The following is a 21,588-nucleotide window of genomic DNA, read 5'->3' on the forward strand; positions in this document are numbered from 1 at the left end:
GATTTTTTGGAATTGTGGAACAAATGTAAACAACTTACTGGAACCATATAAATTTGGGAGAATGATGTATAATGAAATATGATATCATTAAGCAAATCATACCCTGGGTAACCAACCTTTTGCCCCCCTTCCGCAGAATAGCTAATACAATTCTAGGATTTTTATGTATGAGATAGTGAATCTGCTTCATAGTGGTAAAGGCATCGCAACTATAAGCCATAGGGCACGGTGCTTATATATTCCATGTAGATTCCTTCATTTGTAAGCTTGCTGATAGCTGTTCATAGATTACCAATCTTGTCCTGCCAACTCTAAGCATAGAAGAGGCCAGGTGCTTCTAAGATGAGACCCCATTTTTTTCCTTGATTAATGGGCCATCTGATTCTTGAAATCTAGGGTTCAGATGTTAAACTTCTTGGGAGCAGGTATTTTAGTTTTTTTGTTGTAATCCAACACCTGCTCAGGTTTTGATGCTTTCAACCATCACCTTTTAGAATCCTGTCTTTCTATGGTGTATGTTTTCATGCGTATATTATTTTGGTTAATGACTGTTGTAAATGGGCTGTCAGCGGTGTTTATATTCATAATATAATGTATCTGCATTTCCTGTAAAATTTTGGTGATTACTTCTCATGACCTAGAATAGTTGCTTGTGAGACAGATCTGATCATATCTTTAATGATTATAAACAGGCTGACAGTGAATTTAGACATCTATCTTAAGTGATCATTTTTTGTGATTACAGACATTTTGAAGGAGGGACCACTATATATTGGCCAAGAGAAAATCCAAATGTTTTAAGATCAAAATCCAAACGAAACACTTCTGTGAAGCCTAGCTTAGAAGTAGATGCTTGATTGGGGAATAATTTGTTCAATACCGCAAATGATGCAATTTAGTTCGCTAGCAATTTTGTTTCAAAGCAAATCTGTTATGATCACTGGGAACTTTTTGGATTTCTCTCTAACATGGTGTGAGCTCATGAAAGAAAGCAATGGTATTATTGGATAGTCTAACATTGGATCTGATGTTGCAAGTTGAAGAATCACTTGAATATTATTAAGTTCTTGTTGCCTACCCAACTACTGGAGGCTTTTGAATTCTCTGTTTCTTAAATGCAAATTTATGTTGACTTTCAATAAAATGTGTTTAATGGGATCCTACCTAAAAGTCCTGTAATTTGTTCGAAGTTAGCATAGATCCATAGAGCTGGTTGGCTATCTGTCATTAAGTTATAATACTTACATAGTTTCTTTGCTAGTTCTTTTCTGCTGCAGGAGTATCACCTTACTATTTATTTTTCTCATTTCATTGTGTAACTCTTGTAGAAATACTTGATTGTTTTCATAATATTAGCTTGGATCTCATTCAATCAGTGGATGCATGCCTGCTCGCAATTATGTTAGCTTGGCATTCTTCTTCAAGAAAATGTTAACTAGACACTGTGGTGAAAATTTATGGGTCTATATGCATTTGGACGAATTATCCACATTTAGTCCTATTGAAATACCTATGGATTAAAGGATCTTGGTCTTCTGTTTCTGTTTTTACACTTGGCAAAATACTTGATGAAATGGGTGGAGTACTTCAAAATGTGTAGTTACATTGGCTATATCTGTGGTAACATGCACCCTCCTTAAAACTAGTTGGTATCTCTTCTCAATTGCTGTGATTTTCATATTTTGATTTGCATTTTGATGGATTTATGTAGTGAATTTTTGTTTCCTATGCGAATGAGATGCGATGACAATCTCACTTCTTACTGAAATACAAAAGAAATGGAACGAAGGTTGAGGAGTTGGCTGTCTTATTGAGACACAGTTATCTCCAAAGCCTTATATAATTGCCGGTTGTATCATGTCATATTAGTTCAAAAGTTTCTGTTTTTCCTCTTTATCCTTTAATAAATCCTTTTGCATGTTACCCATCCAACCAAAACAACATTGTAATGGGAAATTATAAAGTGCTTGTGCATGGAGAGTGCATCTTCTTTAACTTTCCTTCCAATAAAGCAAATCCCCTCTTGCTTTTTGTCTGTTTCATTTTCGTAACTTTTTTCCTTTTAGTTATTAGTTTTTATTTTTTGCTTTATGGTGTCTCTATGGGGTTGGTGGATTGGGATGGTGTGATGGGCGCTAATTTGGACACTTCGAGAAGTTACCTGCAAAGACATTAGATCTTGCCTTTTCTTTTTGGGTCTACTTTTGCCTCCTCATCTTCATTATTTTTCTTGGCAGTTGGCCATTAAGAAAACATGGTTGTAAGATGTATTAATTTACCATCATCTGAGCTAATCAAGTGTTATTTTTTCAGAGAAATCTTAAAGTCATGGCTAATTTAGGATTGTCAGCTAAACAAGAGAAGGATGATCGACTGCAGAAGATAAAACAAGAAATTGCGGAGATGGTTAAACAGCGGATTCCATATATTAATTCCAAAGTATGCTTTCTATTTCCAACTACTTCTAGTGCCCATAGCTGGGATTAATTCATTGTGGATGGACTCGTAATGATTTTCCTTTACTAATCATGAACAATGGCAGGCACCAATCATTGCTCTCCACCATGCAAGTAGAGTTGGTGCTTGTGTGGAATATTGAGGATTAATGTTTCTAATTGTAGTTTGTTACCTAATATTTATTGCACTTTGCAGGTGGAGCACCAAACTACAAATTCAGACAATTTCCAAGAAGCAGGTGCCCAAGGCAAAGACACATTCAGACAAAAATACAGCATGGATGATGTTTTGGAAAATAAGATTTGCGACTTATATGACCTTTATGTTGAGGTAATATATTAGCTTTTCATACTTCCGGTTGATGAATATTGTTGTATTGATATACCCAACTTGCTAATTTCATTCCAGAAACTTGAAGAAGATTTAGGGCCGCCGGTCAGAAGGCTGTATGAAGAGGTAAGTGGCATATGCATGGTCTGATTGTTACACTAATAGGTCCATTGTTTATGTGGAGGATACACGCATTAGTGTACATGGGAAAGTTGCGGACTGTGCCCATGTATTTTGTCACATGTTCCTCTGATTAGTCTATTATGTGAGAAATTGAAACCTGTGCACCTGCATTTGTGAAGGCCACTGATACAGAATTGACATGGACGGTGGCATTCTTTCATATTTTTTCTTTTGATTCTCTCCATGTTGTGTTCTGTTGAATTGCCTTCAGTGGTTCAGTCAAGTAGTAGCTGTGGCGGGCTAGCAAATATTATTCAATTCCTTTATAGTGGCTATTTAAGTAAAGTTTTACATTTGCCTTTTTTCATGGTGTAGCTTGCAGCATTGTGGCCAAGTGGAGTCATGGACACTGATGGAATTAAACGAGCAATATATAAATCAAAAGATAGGAGGAGGGCTTTATCTGGCCGACGGAAGGTTTGCGGTGTTTTGTCTATTATGTCTTCACGAACTATTGGTTTTTCAGGTTTATGATGGAGTTTCTAGCAGGGTTTCTTTTCTTCCCTCACCCATTTTTTTTCCCCTTAGGATCAAGAGAAGATGAAGAAGAAGATGTTAGCACCAAAAACAGAGAATACTACTAGGGGGGAAGCTGTTAGTGTTAATCCGGCATTGCCTGTTCATGAAAAATTGTTGGCTGGGTCCTGCGACCAGGCTTTGCCTTTGACGAGCAAGCCAGTTCTGAGTGCTGCCGTATCTCCAGCAGCTCGTATGCCCGTTCCCCTTGCAAACTCCCAAAACGTGGACAAGCTGAAGCATGAAAGATTGAAGGGGAGTTCCAGTAGCAATCCTGTTGATGCTGTGTCAACGGATGTATTGCCCAAAAAGAAAGTAAAAAGGAAGCCTAATTCAGAGATTGTTGAAGCTCAGTACCGCCTTGACAAGCTTGAGGTTTCGCAGGTGGAAGAAAGGCATAGACACCATAAGCATATGGCTGTTCCTCTCCCTAAATCAGACCTTCAGCCTGCTGCACCTTCAGGCTCTGAGAACTTGAGTTGACATGATGGCGAATTAGGTTCTACCATCTATATATTTAATAGCACAGCTATTTCTCTTGATTTTCTTCCTTACATTTCATTTTTGTTTGTAACTCATCTAAGAACAGTGATTTTGTAATCATTGTCGGGTCTAACATGGTCAACAGCTGACATGAAGTCTTATATTAGGAGTAGGCTAGCTGAAGAGCTCCTGGCCTCCACTATTCAGCGTTTTTGCTAGAAGTCGAGCTTAATGTATATAATAGTGGATTACCTCACTTGTATTGAGATGGGTCACTGCATGTAATGAATGACCCGTTCTGTCTTTAACCCCATCAGCTGTTGCATTGTAATTAAAAGGTGATTCAGATCCTCACCCTGTTAATTTAGATTTTAGCTCAGCTGTGAAGAGGAGCACAGAAATATTGAAGAGAGAATTCATAATTGGTAGAAATGGCTTTGTTGTCTCTAAGGGGGCATATAGATCGCTTTTAGGTTTGCTGTAAATCGCTTGTTCGGACATTTTAATAATTGCATTGATTCTTAACTGGCTGTCCCATTACTATGATCATTCATTGTCCCACTGATGTATGATAACTCTATATCGTGCAACTTTCAACGTGAAAATTGGAGGCGTGGGAACCGGAGATGATTTGAGCTTGCTTTTAACCGTGGATGGCGTTGTAGAAATCTCTACTGATTACCTTCTAACATTTGTTCTTAATATAATGTTATGCGAACTTCATCTCATATTTGGCTATTCTGCAGCCATGTTTGTACCATAAAAAGCAGAGTATCACGTTGCAGGTAGCTCTCAAATTCCAAAATAAACCAACCCTTTGAATTTTGATCACTCACCATGTCTTTGCACATTTGCTTATTGTGATATGTTCATATCTTTGATGAAATCTTTTGCTTTTTGGTTAGGGATTTGGGAATATTTCATGCTTCCACTGTTTACCAGTTTCTCTTACAGTAAATATGTACAGAATAAAGACTATATGGACCAGCTGATTTACAAATATTTTTGTGGAAGCCTCCAAATTTACAGATCAATTGCCTCATGTTCTTCTAAAGAAAAAGAAACTAATACATTATTGAAAATTTCAATTTTCCCAATAATATTTCCTTTTTTTTTTTAGGGAGGGGGGTCTAGCTAATAGGTAGATGAATCTCTCAAAAGAAAGCCCAATAGAAAATCTGGAAAGTCATGTGAAGCCTCCGGGCCACCATATATATAAGTGCAGTTTCCCTTTTCTAGTAAGAATTATAATCATATCAGCTTTTAATACATCATCATGACTGAGAATTTTGGTCCACTCACCTTCAGAAACTGACCATCAATTTATTGATTCATCAATTCCACAGACTATTAATTGTAAGTATCTGGAAAAGGAAGAGGAAAAACAAATTAAACTATATAATCTTTATTATTATATTAAATACCGACAGATGAAAATCATATTATGTTAATGTGATCACTGAATTTATACGATCCAGACCGTCTGATCGATGTCTCTCACATCAATCCTAGGGTTGGGGTGTGGAGATGAGAAATTGTCTGGTCTGGTATATTTATGAAAAGGGTTTTGGTCCAAGTCTGTGGAGTTGCCTGAACTGGAAAATCTTGAATTCTGGGCAGCAGCCAAAAATGGCAAAATTCAGGAATATTTGGTAGAGTGGAAAAAGGGGGGAGTGGTGGTTATACGTCAACAACAATGGTATTGGTACCACTCACCCCTTTCCTCAAACACATTGCACGACACACACATTTCTTGGCAAAATTTTACACCCAAAAAACTCAAACTGCTATATATATATATATATGTATGTATAACTCTCTCTTCACAATATTCATTAATATTACATACAAATTTTTTTTTTCTTTCCTCAAACACATTGCACGACACACACATTTCTTGGCAAAATTTTACACCCAAAAAACTCAAACTGCTATATATATATATATATGTATGTATAACTCTCTCTTCACAATATTCATTAATATTACATACAAATATTCTTTGTCTACTGTTACATTTGCATTAAGTGAGTGAGAGGGATGGAGCACCTAATGTCTGAATTCCTCATACATCAATCACTTTCTTCATTTAATAATCCTTCATCTACGTACGTACGCTAATTAATTCATCATATTTGGAGAAATTCATTTTGTCATATACATGCATGCATGTCTCTCATCATGTATGATTCTTGATCTAAGACATTTAAACTTGAAAAGGGAAGGCAATTAAGGTTTTGTCTACATGCATTACGTACGTACAACATAGTATATAGTTAGGAATTAGAATTCACCTATAATACACGTACACTTCTGTCCAAACCCTAAATACCAACAAGAGAGCACAGAAGAACAAGGCAAACAAGGTTTAAACCCCAGAACTTTTTTTCCTTTCTCTCTCTCTTTCTCTCTCTTTTTGCTCTTACTAATTCTTCATACTCCGGTTTGAGAATTCTACACAGAGTGCTGCAGTAAGTTCATTTCATTCCAGCTTCTATTTGCTATATATATATGAATCTTGATGAGTTTTCCAATTGTGATGATAGTTAGTTTCTTACTTCCACAACCTCATCAGCAGCTTCAAATTAAGATAATTTTTTTTTGTTATTTTCTTTTTTACCAAACATGATCTGCTTGTCTGTAAGCTTGTCATCATTCTAATACTGGATCATTTGTTAATTTCTTGTACAGTTTCGTCGGTTGTTTTAGGCTTAAACAAGAAAATTGAACCTCAGTGAAGCTTCTTTATACCTCTATTTTTGTGCAGAGTTTTAATTGGAGTCGATAATAATTAATTATGGGAAGAGGGAAGATTGAAGTGAAGAGGATTGAGAACAACACCAGCAGGCAAGTGACGTTTTCAAAACGACGAGCTGGATTGATGAAGAAAACTCATGAGCTTTCTGTGCTCTGTGATGCTCAAATTGGACTCATTGTCTTCTCCAGCAAGGGCAGGTTGACTGAGTACTGCACCCCTCCACTCAGGTAATTATAGATAATTTGTTCAGTTTCTTGAATTAATTAGACTTTGATTTGATAGTCAAAACATAATTTTCCTGTGATTTATTCTAAGTTTTAATTTCATGTCACACACATGCACAAGGGTTTTAATTGTCCCCTTTTTTCATCTCTCATAGTAGCTATGGAGTTAATCAATTTTCTGATTCCTTCTCTGGATGTTGACACAAGCTAGTAATTATAATATGTAAGGCTTAGCAGATAGATCTGACCAATTACTCTGGACCTACACTACTCATCATATAGAAACCATCAATTTCTCATTTTGACCAACCTCATCACTCCCTTGACCCAATCTTTTTATGCTGCTGCTCGAATTGATGGATTTGGATTTGAGGGAAGAAGATAATATGAAATGCATAATGTTCAAATTTAGAGTTGGAAATATATTTTGAATTCAAAATTATTCAAAAAACTTGCAATCCCGTAACGTCAAATCCATCAATTCAAGATAGTTTCAAACATGTCTAGATTTCTGACTTCTTTAGTTCCAAGGCTTTTTTTCTGAAATTCTTCAACATATGTCAAATCAAGGTACATGTGTGAAGATAACTATGTTTCAATGTATTGTTTAGAACACATGAATGATCATCCACATCCCAGAAAACATGAGTCCCTATCACCATGGACAAGGTTTCAAGAGGAAATTCTGGTCTATCATTAGCCTAGCAGTGATGTTTTAATTAATTTCAAGAAAAAAACTTCAAATAGTTTGCATATATCCAGCTTTCTGGAGCTCTCTTTTATCGGTCATGGATGCTTATATATTTTCTCTTATTCTCATGACAGCATGAAGCAGATTATAGAGAGGTATGTGAAGGCTAAGGGGGTTACTATCCCCGATCACAACAACCGTGTAGGACCACCGCCATACAACGTAAATAAATCCATCTCAATCTCCCTCCATGCATGTGTGTGTGTGTATATATATATTACAATAACAGCCTTAATTTGCATTTTGATTTTCTGACACAGTAGTTAGTTGTAATTAAATTCCAGGAGCAAGTGTACAAAGAGTTGACAAGAATGAAAAACGAAACCCTGAATCTTCAGCTGAGCCTTCAGAGGTACAAAGGGGATGATTTGAGCAGTGTACAGTTTGAGGAGCTGACTCAACTCGAACAGCAGCTTGAACACTCAGTCCACAAGGTCCGGGCTCGAAAGGTAACTAATTAATACGTGTTTAATTCTTCAGAATATAACTAAATTCACACACACTAACAATTTCTATATATATATTTTCCATAATTAATTATAAATCATGGGGATTTTTCGTATTTTAGTTTCAGCTTCTTCATGAGCAACTGGAAAATCTGAAGAGGACGGTACGTGCAATGTTAATTAATTAATTAATCCCTCCTTAATTATTTATTTTTGTAATTAATTAAGTTGAATCTTTTTTCTTTTTTGACTAAAATGTATTAATGTATTAATTCAGGAAGTACTGCTGGAGAAAGAAAACCAAGAAATGTACCATTGGGTAATCAATTATTTTCTTCTGATGAGTACTTACTTATATACATTAATGGAAATTCTGAAGGTTGATTAATTATTCTAAATTATGAAAATGATGGATTAGCTGATGAGCAATCAGATACAGAAGCAAGCAGAACTGGAACAACAACAGCAGCAGCAGGCGATGGCGATGACGGAACTGAAGTTAGTGGAGCAGCAGCAGCCATTGCTGCAGAACCATCAGCAGTTGCCATTTTTTGGAGATGATCTTCAGCTGGGAAATCTGCCTCTCCACACAGTCACACACTCGTCGTATCGCCTCCAACCCACACACCCTAACCTTCAAGATCATACTCATCATCATCCTCCACTCCCAATAGGTATATATTCGTTGCAAGAACATGGTATTTTGATCATACTAATTAATGTATATATATGTAGATGATCATAATAGTATAATATACTGATGATGATTTCTTTGGAATTTTGCAGAGTGAAATTAATATATATCTGATCAGGTGTCATTCATTTTTAGTTTATGTTGGATCGGAGGGTATTTAATCTTCAGGCAGTGTTGTCAAATGCGGACAAGACATTATTAATCTACTACTATTTCATGATTTAGAATTCATGTTCAAAATTAATGATGATCCATACTTATTGCTCTTCTTGAAAATTAACTAGACATATATACCTACACAGAATGATATATCAATGGCCACTATATATATAGAAATATATATACATATTTCTCTTATTAATTACTACAAAAAAATATCACTAATTGTCTACATGACAAGTTTACAACCACTTCTTATTACTAATAATTCTATTGTGACAAATTAAATCAGAATTATCGTCACTTAATATATATTTTGAGTGACCAATTTTAATTAATTTTCGAGTTCTTTCCAGTGTGTGAGTATTTATCTATTTTAATAGTAGTAGTTGATTTACTGTAATAATAATTATTAAATCTACACATAATTGATAAATATTTATTGTTGATAATTGAAAAATTCACGATATAATTGTATTTGATTCACTAAAAAAATTTGAAATAAAAAAAAAACAAAAAACATTAATTACCCTACTGTTTGATTAAGCCTATAATTAAATTAAGTTAACTACCCTATATATTGATCTTAACTAATTAATTAATGAAAATATTGATTAACCGGTTTAATTAATAGGAATTAAATTAAAGGGGCAGTTAATAACAGTTGAATCCACTTTTAACGAAGTTCGAGGTGTGAAACAAGATAACATATATAATTTAAGCACCCAATGTCAACTGTTCTAACTACATATAAACTATAAATTAATTAATTAAATAAATATAATTGCAGTGCTCGAAAAATAAATAATTGTGGCGTAAGCTAGCAGACACTTTGTGATTTGGTCACGACAGGAAGTTAAGATTGGACCTGCAGGCCAGGCCGACCACGCTAATTAATTAAATATATTTCTTTTTCGTATATATAAATAAACAACTTATTTTTCCGGTCAAACTATTTTTATGATAACTATATATATATAAATAGGAGTAAAATGAATGATAAAATAAAGTAAATTATCTCCCTAACAATGGTTTAGATAGGGGTAATTTAATTTATTTTTTAAAATACAATGAGTAATTTATTAATTTTTTTCATATATATAACAGGGGCCGGATAAACTGCATTTAATCTTATATAAATAAGCCCTCATGGCCGAGCAACGAGAAATTTGAGTGAGTTATAAGTTCCAAGGTCTCTTGTTTATAATGAGGTGCACTTTTTCGAAACGAAACAATGAGATTTCACAAGGAGAAACGAATATTGTTTCGTGAGATGAAACACTAATTGAAGTGCAAACCACATCACTGATATATTATAGAAAAAGTGTTGGATATTGATATGATATTGTTGATGTAATTATTGTTCAATAATTGCTTCTATTTAAAGAAAAAAAAAGGGAGTCAAATAATTGGTTTTGGCAATTGAATAATTAATCATGCATAATAAATTATTGAGGTGGTCTTGCCTAAATAGTGAGACAAATTAAGTGTCCTAATAATTAAAATGTATGTTGATGCCAAATTATTTATATATATATATATAGGTGATTGAACCATATTATATATTAATTTATTTCAAACATTACAAATTAATTTGAAATCAATCAAATTAATTGAAATGTGTGTGTACAGGCACCCTGGACCATATTCTTGCTTCTAAATACCATTTAATTTGTCAGCAAACATGTGCAATTTCAAATTAAATAATTCTTTAATTTGATTGATCAAGAATTTATTTAATTATTTTGTTGAGGAATGAGAGGATGCATGAATATTCACCAATTTTTCCATCTTTCATTCCCAACTTCCAGCTATATATTGAATAATTTATTATGTTTTTTCCTCGAATTAGTAAGCATATATCCCTTTTACTTTCTTTATATATATATATATATATATATATTAAGATGACGATTATACACTTATTAATTTTTATTAAACATGTCCGGCCGTGTGATTCATAATATATATTCATGACAAGGATTATATTTATATATGGACAGAATAACCAGAAGTTTTAATCTAAAAATAATTGAGAATTAACATTAAACTGAGATAGAACTACGGTTTGCAACTCGATTGGTGCCCTATTGCACAAGGTTGTTTTGGCTTAGTATGAGTCTTACAAATTTGTTCCAAAAAGACATTTTGCTAGGGAGAGGACGTCCTGTGGCTTATAAGTCGCTCAAACAGATCTTCGTTAATTTGCAACCAATGTGGGATGCCTTGCATAGCATCTTGAATGACCTATAAATGAAATCAAATATTTGCTTTTGTCGTTAATTATTTTCGACTAATAACATGTTTGTCCTGAATTTAATTTAATTTTTTGGTGGTCTACATCGAATTAATTAATGGTAATAAAGAAATGAATTAAGTCAACGATAGAGAAAAGAAATGAATTGTTTTACCAACCCTATATGAACGTACATACTTTTACCTTTACGTACTCAATAATATTTGTCATCTAAATCGTACCCAAAATTAAATAAATAATTATCGTCATAATCATGTTTTTCCATAACTTATCTACCTAAAAAGAGATTAATTAATTAATTAATTACTGCGAAATCAACATAATTAAATAGGAGTCATACATATATTCCACAAATTAACATTTATTTACATATATATATATATATATATATATGAATTTATTAATTGCAAAATATGGTAACAAAGTACGATATGATTAGTACAGTAGTACATATACATATCATCAATGATTATTACATGCATTATCATTAATTAGTCGACAGATTATATGTATTAATATGTGTTGTTAACGAAGCCATCAACATTACCTGTCCCAGCTGCTGTGTGTCCTAATGTTGTGACAATCAAGAAGAAGTAATCCAACGATGATTACTTGTTCATATTTACAGGTCATTATTAGCTTGGAAAACATTAATTTTCTTACATTTACAGACTTAATATTCACATTGAGTAAATTAATTTATTTTTCTAATCGGGACGGCGATTACATCCTTACATTAATATTAATATCAATCGATGAACTTATATTATTATAGAGTTATATATATTACAAGAAATCCACATTAATCGAGATAAATACTCGTTGCAATAAACTCACATTAAGTGTGATAAATACTGTGCAAAATCATGTCTTGGAATTTATTTATCAGTTTTAATCACTAAGCCAAGACATTTTTTATTGGTAGGAAATTAATACACTCGAGCTTGCAAAATTAATATTGTTAGTTAAAATTAATTAAATTTGAGCAGTTATAACTTTAATTTATATATTGATTATAATTATGGGGATGATGATGCAGTAGTCTCCTTCCTTAGTCCTCAAACTATGGCTACAGATCAGTATTCAGTTAATTCTTTATTAATTCCATCTGATCTCCCTATATTACAAAAGTAAAAGCATGTCATTTGTTGTAATAAAGTCAAAGGGGGAATTAATGATGGTCATTATTTGATGCAATGAATAGTTCTACTGTTAGTCGGCACAGATTTGAATATCAAGTAAAATGCTGTCACACCACAAGAATTAAGCCTAGACTTGAGAGTTGTAACCCGAATCAACAACAAATACTTTAAAAATGGGACAAAATTATAATAAAAGTTGACATATATATATATATATATGTACATTTATAGGACTTGAACTCACAATCTTTTAATTACGAGACATCAACTTTATCAATCGAGTAAGATCTGGTTGGCTTATTACCTAACTTCAATGAAACTAGAAAAAGTATTTTATATGCTGCCATATGGAAAAGCCGCGTAAACTAATAATTGTCCTAATTATGGTCAAATTAAGAAATAATTATAAACATAAGGGTAATTAGTGAGAATGGTTTTGTTGTGGGGTAGAAAATGCATCATCATCATCTGATCAAGAAAATGATGAAATTTGAGTTTATGGGCATGGTGTCACCGTCCATTGCATGTCTCCAAAGGCTGCCCTAATCAGATGTAATTATTGAACATAAATCATAGTATTAAAAAAACAGAAAGCGTTGACATTCCAAGGTGGCAGGAAAATCATTGTCATTGCTCCTTTATAAATAGGCCTTTGTGGGCAACCTCTTAAGCACCACAGCTAGTAATAGTACTACAGCCAACTGCAAAAAGACAGCCAACTTTTATTATCATATATACACTGTTTCACTATAGTTATATTTGTGCTTAATTGTGTTTGTGTTATCGATGGCGATTCCGGTGATTGATTTCTCAAAGATTGAAGGAGATGAGAGAGCCAAGACTCTGGCTCAGATCGCTAGTTGTTGTGAAGAGTGGGGATTCTTTCAGGTATGTGAACATGACTTGGAACGTTTTTCTATTAGTTTTCGGAAATAGCTTATGATCATGCTAGTACTTTTACATGTGTGTGATCATGTTCTTGAATTTAGGACATGTTAATTGATTGTATATGTGTAAGTATATGATAGTTGATCAATCATGGGATCTCTGAGGAGCTCTTGGAGAGGGTGAAGAAGGTTGCCTCTGAATGCTACAAGCTTGAAAGAGAGCCCGGTTTCAAGAATTCGAAACCCGTGCAGCTGCTGAATGAATTGATAGAGAAGAAGAGTGATGGGAAGGTAGAGAATGTGGACTGGGAGGATGTTTTTTTGCTTTCCGATGAAAATGAGGATGATTGGCCGTCAGGAACTCCTAGTTTCAAGTAAGCACAATGTCTTTTTTTTTTTCAACTGTTCTAACATTGTGTTTTCGAATAATTCATGTTGTTTTATTGAGCATTGACGAAAGAATTTAAAAGAAATTCAGTTCAGTTGCGTTCATGCATGTCAACATATGGACTATCAAATGGTGAATAATTCGTTTTGGCTGCCATGATTAACAACAGGGAAACCATGAAGGAATACAGGGTTGAATTAAGGAAACTAGCAATCAAAGTCATGGAAGTAATGGACGAGAACTTAGGCTTGCCTAAAGGCTACATCAACAAGGTCTTCAACGGTGGAGAAGACGAGCAAGCTGCCTTTTTCGGTACCAAGGTGAGCCACTATCCACCATGCCCCCACCCAGAGAAGGTGAATGGGCTTCGAGCCCACACGGATGCCGGGGGCGTGATCTTACTATTCCAAGATGATGAGGTAAAGGGTCTTCAAATCTTGAAAGATGGAGAGTGGATTGACGTGCAGCCCCTAAAAAATGCAATAGTGATCAACATTGGCGATCAAATTGAGGTCTTGAGCAATGGGAGGTACAAGAGTGTTTGGCACCAGGTTTTCGCCACGCCAGATGGGAATAGGAGGTCAATTGCTTCATTCTATAATCCATCGCTCAAGGCTACGATTGAGCCTGCAACCAAATCAATCATCCAAAAAGTGGAAAAAGAGGAGGAAAATCCATCCAAGTACCCTAAGTTTGTGTTTGGCGACTATATGTCTGTTTATGTCGAGCAAAAGTTCCTTCCCAAAGAACCAAGATTCCAAGCTGTGAAGGCGATATAAGGCATTAATGCGAGTCAATTTCTATGTACTCTCTAGTGACAAGAGTACCTTTCTTTTTCCCTTTGTACCTCAGATTGTCTGTGTACTTATTCGGGTTATAGAGGTTCTGGTGGGATCTGTGTTAGGGCTATCAAGTTATAGTGAAGAAGTCCCTCAGGCAAAATGTCTAGTTGTGGGCTTATCATCCTTCTTCTATATGTGTGTATGATTGAAGGATGAAGATATAAAATAACTGATAAGGGTGTCAATCTTGTCTTATATTTGTATACTTTGGTATGTCTCTGTCTACTGCAATTTAAAATCCATTAATTTAGTATATATATTAGCTAAACCTTTGAGAATATGTCTGTTGGTGCCATTACAGAAGCTAATTTAGTATACATTAGGTACCTTAAGAGTTTTGTCTGTTGGTACTATTGTCAAAGTTCCAGTTATTTCTATATGACTATGTAAAGTTTATCTGTTATTGGAGAAGATGACTAAATGCAGAAAAATGGAATTTATTTTTTAGCATTTCTGCATCTAACATTATCACAATGTAGTACAGGTCAAAAGGACTCGGAACTTGATAATAAACCTTAAAATCTTGAGGAAACAGAGCTCTCTGGTTGATGTGACAGACAAACTTTGGTAAAATCCTTCATTTATTTATCTTTTGGTTATAAAGAGGTAATTGTCCATCAAGCCACCATAATTTAGTGAAGTAACTTGATGGGTCAAGAATATGGTCGGTCTTCAGACATTAGATGACATATGACAATGTACAATCAGCTGAATATACAGCCTATCACAATGCTATTTCTGAGTTGAGAAATTTGTAACCTTTGAGCTATATAACCTGTACACTATTATATACATTAGCAGAGAAAAGAAAAAAGAAACTATATCTTATGGCCTTCAAAGGGCTTTCTGGTCTAGTCTTTCGTTCCAGTTCAAGCAACGAATCAAGCTTCGGAACCAATCACCTGTTTGGTCACACTTGTTGACAGTTGGAAGTGGATGTTGGCTCATAGATATCCGAACAGAATCCCCTCTTGAGAGTTGTTGCCTTCTCTTCCCATCAAACGAGACCCAAGCATTGCTTCGTGCATCCTCTGGAATCTGCCTCAGTTGAAGAAAAGAATAGGGAAGGTAATTACTTGACAATAATGTGTGTAGGCATCATATGGTTGTACGACGAAATGAGGAAATAGTCTAGACACACCATGCTGAAAATGTTGTTTAGATGTGTGAATTTATATGTGATATTAAGTTTGCTAAAAAGTCAGCCAATGTGAAGATACTGCTGTGGAAGAACATCTCTCATTATAACTACCACAAAGAGAAATCTTCCATGTTTTTCATAAGTTCCATGCCTTTACAACTCAACTATTCACCTAATAGGATTTAATGACTAGATACTTGCACCTTTTTTAGTATGATCCACTGAGGACCCTTCCAAATGGTATTGTGCTAAGTGAAGCAAAAAGTCAAAATAGAGGTTCAGAGACATCGTCATCCACCCTGTGACAGTTCATATTTTAAGTTGGATTCAAATGTAAACATGTGGTGAATATTAATGATGTAAAGTAGTTTTTACTTTAGACGAATATTGGCTGTAAAATTAATGTAGTTTACATATAATATACCACAGCTAATCTATGTCATATTAAGGGAAACAGAAATGAAAATTTGTTTATGTATGGCTACTCATTAAATATTTAGACGTTAGATGTGGCAAAAGAATTTCTGAACCATGCATGATCCGAGATGGATGACAAAAAGTATCGGAAACAGTGATATCTGATCATTGCCATGAGAAACATTATTATCAGTTTGTTCTCAGCAGATTATGAAACAAGAATCCTTACCAAATTGTTCTTATTACTTAAAATGCACAAAGGATACCTTTAATTCAAGCCGAGCAGAATCTGGAAGTATGACTGGTCTGAATGAGAGAGAATGTGGACAAATCGGTGTGAAGAGCATGCATGGGACATTCGGATGGACCTGCACATAAGAATAGCATTTCTTTATACTATTTTACAGATGTATCTCAAAATGAAAATCATAGCAAGATCAACCACAAATGCCTATATTCAAAAGTAAAGTTGCATCATTAGTCCAGTCTCCTGTTTAAATTTCGATTGCATACCATCCAATATGGATCAACTTCAGAGAGACAACCATTCAATAAAAATTGTTAACTCGGACAATCTCATTGGTCCTTGAAATTTCCAAGTAGAACATCTTTAACAGCTGGTGGTTTCTCATGCTAAAAGTTTCTTACTTTCCAGCATTACATATAAAATTTGAACAATCATTAAATCAGTTACTATTAGATACTATCATTTAATTTAGGAATAATTATACTAGATATTTACACAAATCACCCCGGGTAGTTTGTATAATGTTGTTGACATTTCGGAAGGATGTATTTTTAGAAAAGCAGGGGTAGTTTATGTAAATGGTGTTGGCATTTCTGGTGGTGTATGTATAACTTTTCAAAAAACGCATGGGTGGTTTGTGTAAATACACCATAAATCAGAGAGTATGGATGTAATTATCCCTTTAATTTAATTAACAAGAAGCCCAGCTAAAAGAATTAATATTTAGAGTTATTTTCATGGCAGCTTACCATAGAACCTCCAGCAGCTGTGGAATAAGCTGTACTTCCAGTAGGAGTGGCAACTATAACTCCATCACCTTGTACCTAGCAAAAGTATGATAGAGACGGTCATAAACACAACATAAGTACCTTTTCTTTTTTACTCTAATGTTTACTTCAACTGGATGATTTTACAGTAAATTTCAACCATAGTGCAAAGCTAATTCCAGAAACTTCACCCAATAACTTTAAGCACAGTGTTCAACCAAAAAAATTATTTCCACTTTCTTCCTAAATTCATAGTGTATCAAGTAACTCAAAATACCTTGGTTATGAGGCGATCATGTTCATAACATTCAATCTTTGAAAGATATGGATTAGAACCACGATCAACTACAATCTCATTGAGGACATCAAATATTTTGCCAGGCATAGCTTTCCCATTTCGAAATATTTCGCACCGTAGACGCATTCTAAGAGTAATATAAACCCCGTCAATTGTGTTGTTTCCATGAATCACTTGTCTTAGATCACTTCTATAATCATCAAACTGCAAAGAAAAATCATATGAGTCAGGGAGAAATGTGTTCAGCAAGCTTGAACAGATATTATCAAAGTTTGAGGAAAGAAATGTACAGTATGAGAGGTGAGAAACCCTAGGGATCCAAGATTAAATGAGACAACAGGTGGAACTGCATCTCTGAATAAATTGGATGCATGAAGTATGACCCCATCTCCTCCCAAGCAAACCACAAGATCAACCCTCTCATGAAGGTCACTGTAATAGGGACATGATAGGAGGGTCAAGAACCTCTCAATTAAAACATGAGCACTTTTCCAGAATGACGAGAGCAAAGATAAAAACTAATTCCCTAATCTTGAGCACCTTGTATCTTGACTATAGAACGTCTGGACAAACCCAAATCCTGGAATTCTAGCAAAAACATCATGAACCTCAGGTTCAACAAGAATATTCATCTTCTCCTGGTAATGTAAGAAAGAGGCAACCTGGAGCAAACACGTAACTCACATCAGATTGGTGGTACAAATATTGATGCTTTTGGAAGTTACAGATATTCCAAAAGGTGATAACTACCTGGAAATAAAATGAACACAGTCCTAGATATTAAGAGAAACACACAATGAATCCATCTTGACTTCTGAATTTCAATGCTCACATTTATTGAAATTCAGGAAACGTTGTAAATAACAGGCTCGAAAGCACAGAACACAGGGGAAACAAAATCAATCTAATCACACGATCATATCCATCTATCGTGTTTATCATCTTGAAGAGCTGTGAAAGTGATGAAAATGAGAATCACATAGAGTTTATGCTTTTTGGACTAAAGTATAATTAGTTCACACAATACTCCCGTTCCCTATTTGCTCAGTTTTATTGAGAGAAGAGATAGACATGCAACTATTACCAAAAAGTAATATCAAGCTCAAGGAAATGGAATCAGGCTGGAATCTACTTTGTCGTAATTTTTTTTCCCCACGTAATTAAAAGGCAAGTTAAGGAGAAATTTTGCTCAGGGTGTTGAAAGCTTAAAGTGCAGGTTACACATTAATGGAACAGATGCTCCAGCATTGATAAAAAGTATCCATATATAGTACCTAAACAAAAGATGTATACCTCTTTAGCTTCTTCCATGAGTTCATGGCCCAGCTTCTTCAATAACAATACAGTTTTCGGGGTAGATTTCCACAAAAGCATCTGCTGCTGAGTGCTAGGATGAGTGAATGCCAAGGAAGACTCTGTTACCTTTTCTCTGGTGCAAGAAAATCCATCTGTTCTAACTAAGAACATCTCTGCTTTCTTTCTTGACTGCACCCTTACAACACCAGTTGTCGAAGCACACATATTTCCTTCAAGCATATCCAAGTTTTCATCATCTGAAGAGAGATAACTGTCAGCATCACGTCTATTCTGTCCAGCAACCATAGTGGATGTGGCATTCTTTGATAGGTCATTGCTTGTGTAAACAGAACCATTTTCCTTACTCCTGTCATAACCCACACCACTGTTGGTTTTATCTAGATGAGTCATAGGGCTAGAAAGAACAGTAGGATCCTGAAATGACCCATTAGTGAAAGCAACAGTCTGTGGCTTTGATGATAACTCTACGCTGCCAAGTGATCCGTTCATACTCTGTTCTTCATTGATGCTTGATTTAGAGTTGGCTTCTTCCTTCAAGATGGTCCCGTTGTAATTGTACTGCAAAGCAGATAGCATCTCCAATCTCTTCTGTTCGTAACTAAAGTATGTTTCTGGTGAAATCGTTTTACTTCTGAAAAAATTGGACATCTCTTTTCTAGAGAAAATATCAGGAGGAGGTAGTTGAGACTCCAGTGGATTCACATCTTCATTGAAGTCAGTAGTTGATCCTATTCCACCATTACCAGAGATCACAGCAGTGTCCTCAGTGGTTGTCATGTTATTATTAGCTTCGCCAGGGCTTCCCGATTGGTTTTGTCTGGCAGGAGCATCTTGATTATAGACTGCCCCGAGGGTACTATAAGACTTATCAGATTTTTGTTGGAGTGACTCAATGCCATTATGAGATGATTTACCTTCATCAAAGTTCATAGAGAAATCAGAATCTTCAACTGCTCGAGTACCTTGAGGTCTAAGGTCAGTATTACTCACTCGCCTTTGAGTGGATGAGATGCGATCCATGTATTGCTTCCACCTAGAGATCATAGCAGATGTCCTCCGTCTTCCTTCCTTGCTGTGTAAATAAATGGGCTTTTTGCTCGAATCTGACACTAAAGCAGCAAATTGCACAACCTGCTCCATTGAAGGTGCAGTACCAACTTCAACTGGAAGTTTAATCAGTTCAATCTTCCCAGATGAAATAGCTTCACCTAGAGCAGCTTCATAAAAGTTGTCCTTCTCAATCTCTGCTCTGAGATCTATAACAGTTCTGAACCCTTTCTCCAGGAGCCACTTCAAACTTTCTTCTGTAACCTGGCTACCCTTCCAAAAAGCAACCTCGGAGTTTTGTGATTGTGCTTCTCCTTTTGAGGTGGACAAGTAAACAGGATTCCAATTTGCAAACAATGTCTGGCAAGGGCTATCATCCCCTCGGGGAAATCCAGAGTCATAGCATACCATTTTCAATCTTTGCAGTTTTCTCCAAACATTTAAACTTCGATCATCACCAGGTGTCAAATAATTCTCTAGGGCAACATGCAAGCTCTCACAATAACTTTTCATCTCCGAGCGAAAATTTGCAAGTGGGGGAAGCTTATCATCCATTACAGTTTTATCTAAGTCACGGAATGAATTCATGATGGAAGATCGTCCCAAAAGGACATCTTCCCTTCCCTTATTGAGGAGGCATACCATGCAACCAAGAACTGAAACTATTTTATCCTCCAATAACGATTTATCCTCCGGAGGCACATCATAAGAAACACTACATTCTCCAGTCAGTGGATTGCACAATGCATCCATTAGAGCATTATGAAACCGTTCTGCTGCCCTAAAGATTCTACAATAAGCCTCAACTTCAGCAATATCCCCAGGAAGCGGCCCAACCCATGGCAAATGTGAGGATTCATGGGAGTAAATACTCTTCAAATTCATACAAAACTAAGTTAATCTCATGAAGTAGCCAAATTCAGCATATTCAGAAATCTCCATACATAATTCAACATGCAAGAAACCACAATACGTAAATGACACAATCAAAACAAATAAACGGCAGCAAGCAGTTCAAGAATGAAACAAGCTTTAATGACATACCACACCAGGAAAGTGATCAAATTGCCTTTTTCTAAATTGGAAAAGAATCACGCAAAAGTAATAACTACATTCATTATATTAACTAAAAGGTCAATCACCACCAAAATTAACGACTCAAAAACCCTACAAAACAAAATAAATACGGAAAACAAGGAAAAAAAACCGACCTGAGAATCCAAGCCAATGTTCACTGACAGCGAGCTGGACAGCTGAGCACTGACAACAAACCTGAAACGGCGACGCCCCAGCTCCAACCATCTCCTCCTCTTTGAATTCTGCAACACAAACCCGAACCCGGACCTGGAAATCCCGACGCAACTGAGGCGATGACAAACCGACGGCGCTACGAGTGCTCGATTCATGTGGAAGTAGCACAGGCAATTGTAATTATAGTAATTATTAGAAAAATAACAACTAGGAGTTGCCATTGCCTGACGCCACACATCAAAATTGATTTTGCTTTTTCAAGAAATCTTATTCTATAAAAATCATATTAAAAATAAATATACATTCCGTCAAATATGATATTTTTCAGGATATATAGAAAGAGGGAAATTAATTTTTGTGGATGGTATCGATGGAGAGAGTGGCAGCATAAAACGACAATGAGATAGTGCAATTTCTGTGTGCAGGACACAAAATAATAATAATAATAATAATAATAGTTTATTCACCTTTTATCAATTTTTCTGAAATAATTTATCAATTATGTTATATTTATGTTGCATTTTATTTGCGTCCCTAAATAAAATAACAAATCAAATGTTTGTATAATTATTCTTGAAATTATACA

At 35.1% G+C, this 21,588-nt stretch overlaps 4 protein-coding genes across 9 annotated transcripts in view; 3 read left to right on the forward strand and 1 right to left on the reverse strand.

The window, feature by feature from the left end:
• LOC105180235 (ubinuclein-1) overlaps nt 1-4,317 on the forward strand; it is an 8,334-nt gene extending 4,017 nt beyond the window's left edge. For all 4 annotated transcript variants that reach the window (XM_011103919.2, XM_011103909.2, XM_011103924.2 and 1 more), the window contains 5 exons: nt 2,314-2,439; nt 2,653-2,787; nt 2,866-2,913; nt 3,286-3,387; nt 3,499-4,317. In XM_011103919.2, coding sequence (XP_011102221.1) covers nt 2,314-2,439; nt 2,653-2,787; nt 2,866-2,913; nt 3,286-3,387; nt 3,499-3,969 — 882 coding nt within the window. In that variant the 3' untranslated portion in view covers nt 3,970-4,317. The remainder of the gene's footprint in view (nt 1-2,313; nt 2,440-2,652; nt 2,788-2,865; nt 2,914-3,285; nt 3,388-3,498) is intronic.
• LOC105180258 (MADS-box protein defh21) lies at nt 6,117-9,066 on the forward strand. 3 transcript variants are annotated; one of them, XM_011103935.1, is made up of 8 exons: nt 6,117-6,440; nt 6,737-6,954; nt 7,777-7,864; nt 7,987-8,151; nt 8,271-8,312; nt 8,426-8,467; nt 8,567-8,822; nt 8,935-9,066. In XM_011103935.1, the coding sequence occupies exons 2-8, from the start codon at nt 6,767-6,769 to the stop codon at nt 8,937-8,939; spliced, it is 786 nt and encodes a 261-aa protein (XP_011102237.1). In that variant the 5' UTR covers nt 6,117-6,440; nt 6,737-6,766; the 3' UTR covers nt 8,940-9,066. The 3 variants fall into 3 exon arrangements, with proteins under 3 accessions (XP_011102237.1, XP_011102244.1, XP_011102249.1); XM_011103942.1 differs by having other exon boundaries at nt 6,117-6,335; XM_011103947.1 differs by lacking the exon at nt 6,117-6,440 and adding an exon at nt 6,591-6,609.
• On the forward strand, nt 13,062-14,795 carry LOC105180280 (1-aminocyclopropane-1-carboxylate oxidase 5). Its single transcript, XM_011103956.2, has 3 exons — nt 13,062-13,288; nt 13,429-13,661; nt 13,845-14,795. The coding sequence occupies exons 1-3, from the start codon at nt 13,187-13,189 to the stop codon at nt 14,452-14,454; spliced, it is 945 nt and encodes a 314-aa protein (XP_011102258.1). The 5' UTR covers nt 13,062-13,186; the 3' UTR covers nt 14,455-14,795.
• On the reverse strand, nt 15,081-21,346 carry LOC105180287 (NAD kinase 2, chloroplastic). The gene is made up of 8 exons (XM_011103962.2): nt 20,963-21,346; nt 18,681-20,624; nt 17,928-18,049; nt 17,678-17,819; nt 17,367-17,591; nt 17,072-17,146; nt 16,342-16,443; nt 15,081-15,555 (listed from the first exon to the last, which is right to left on the reverse strand). The coding sequence occupies exons 1-8, from the start codon at nt 21,221-21,223 to the stop codon at nt 15,352-15,354; spliced, it is 3,075 nt and encodes a 1,024-aa protein (XP_011102264.1). The 5' UTR covers nt 21,224-21,346; the 3' UTR covers nt 15,081-15,351.

The sequence above is a fragment of the Sesamum indicum genome, linkage group LG2 (genome assembly GCF_000512975.1).
Source record: "Sesamum indicum cultivar Zhongzhi No. 13 linkage group LG2, S_indicum_v1.0, whole genome shotgun sequence".
Lineage (NCBI taxonomy): Eukaryota > Viridiplantae > Streptophyta > Magnoliopsida > Lamiales > Pedaliaceae > Sesamum > Sesamum indicum.

Bases quoted from the DNA above. Each gene is read 5' to 3' on its own strand.
- LOC105180258 (XM_011103935.1), top strand. From the start codon at position 6,767: ATGGGAAGAGGGAAGATTGAAGTGAAGAGGATTGAGAACAACACCAGC. The intron at 8,313-8,425 runs GTACGTGCAATG...GTATTAATTCAG, and splicing joins TGGAAAATCTGAAGAGGACG to GAAGTACTGCTGGAGAAAGA. The intron at 8,468-8,566 runs GTAATCAATTAT...ATGATGGATTAG, and splicing joins ACCAAGAAATGTACCATTGG to CTGATGAGCAATCAGATACA.
- LOC105180280 (XM_011103956.2), top strand. From the start codon at position 13,187: ATGGCGATTCCGGTGATTGATTTCTCAAAGATTGAAGGAGATGAGAGA. The intron at 13,289-13,428 runs GTATGTGAACAT...AGTATATGATAG, and splicing joins AAGAGTGGGGATTCTTTCAG to TTGATCAATCATGGGATCTC. The intron at 13,662-13,844 runs GTAAGCACAATG...GATTAACAACAG, and splicing joins TCAGGAACTCCTAGTTTCAA to GGAAACCATGAAGGAATACA.
- LOC105180287 (XM_011103962.2), bottom strand. From the start codon at position 21,223: ATGGCAACTCCTAGTTGTTATTTTTCTAATAATTACTATAATTACAAT. The intron at 17,820-17,927 runs GTGCTCAAGATT...TCCCTATTACAG, and splicing joins TTCTATAGTCAAGATACAAG to TGACCTTCATGAGAGGGTTG. The intron at 17,147-17,366 runs GTATTTTGAGTT...TACTTTTGCTAG, and splicing joins ATGATCGCCTCATAACCAAG to GTACAAGGTGATGGAGTTAT.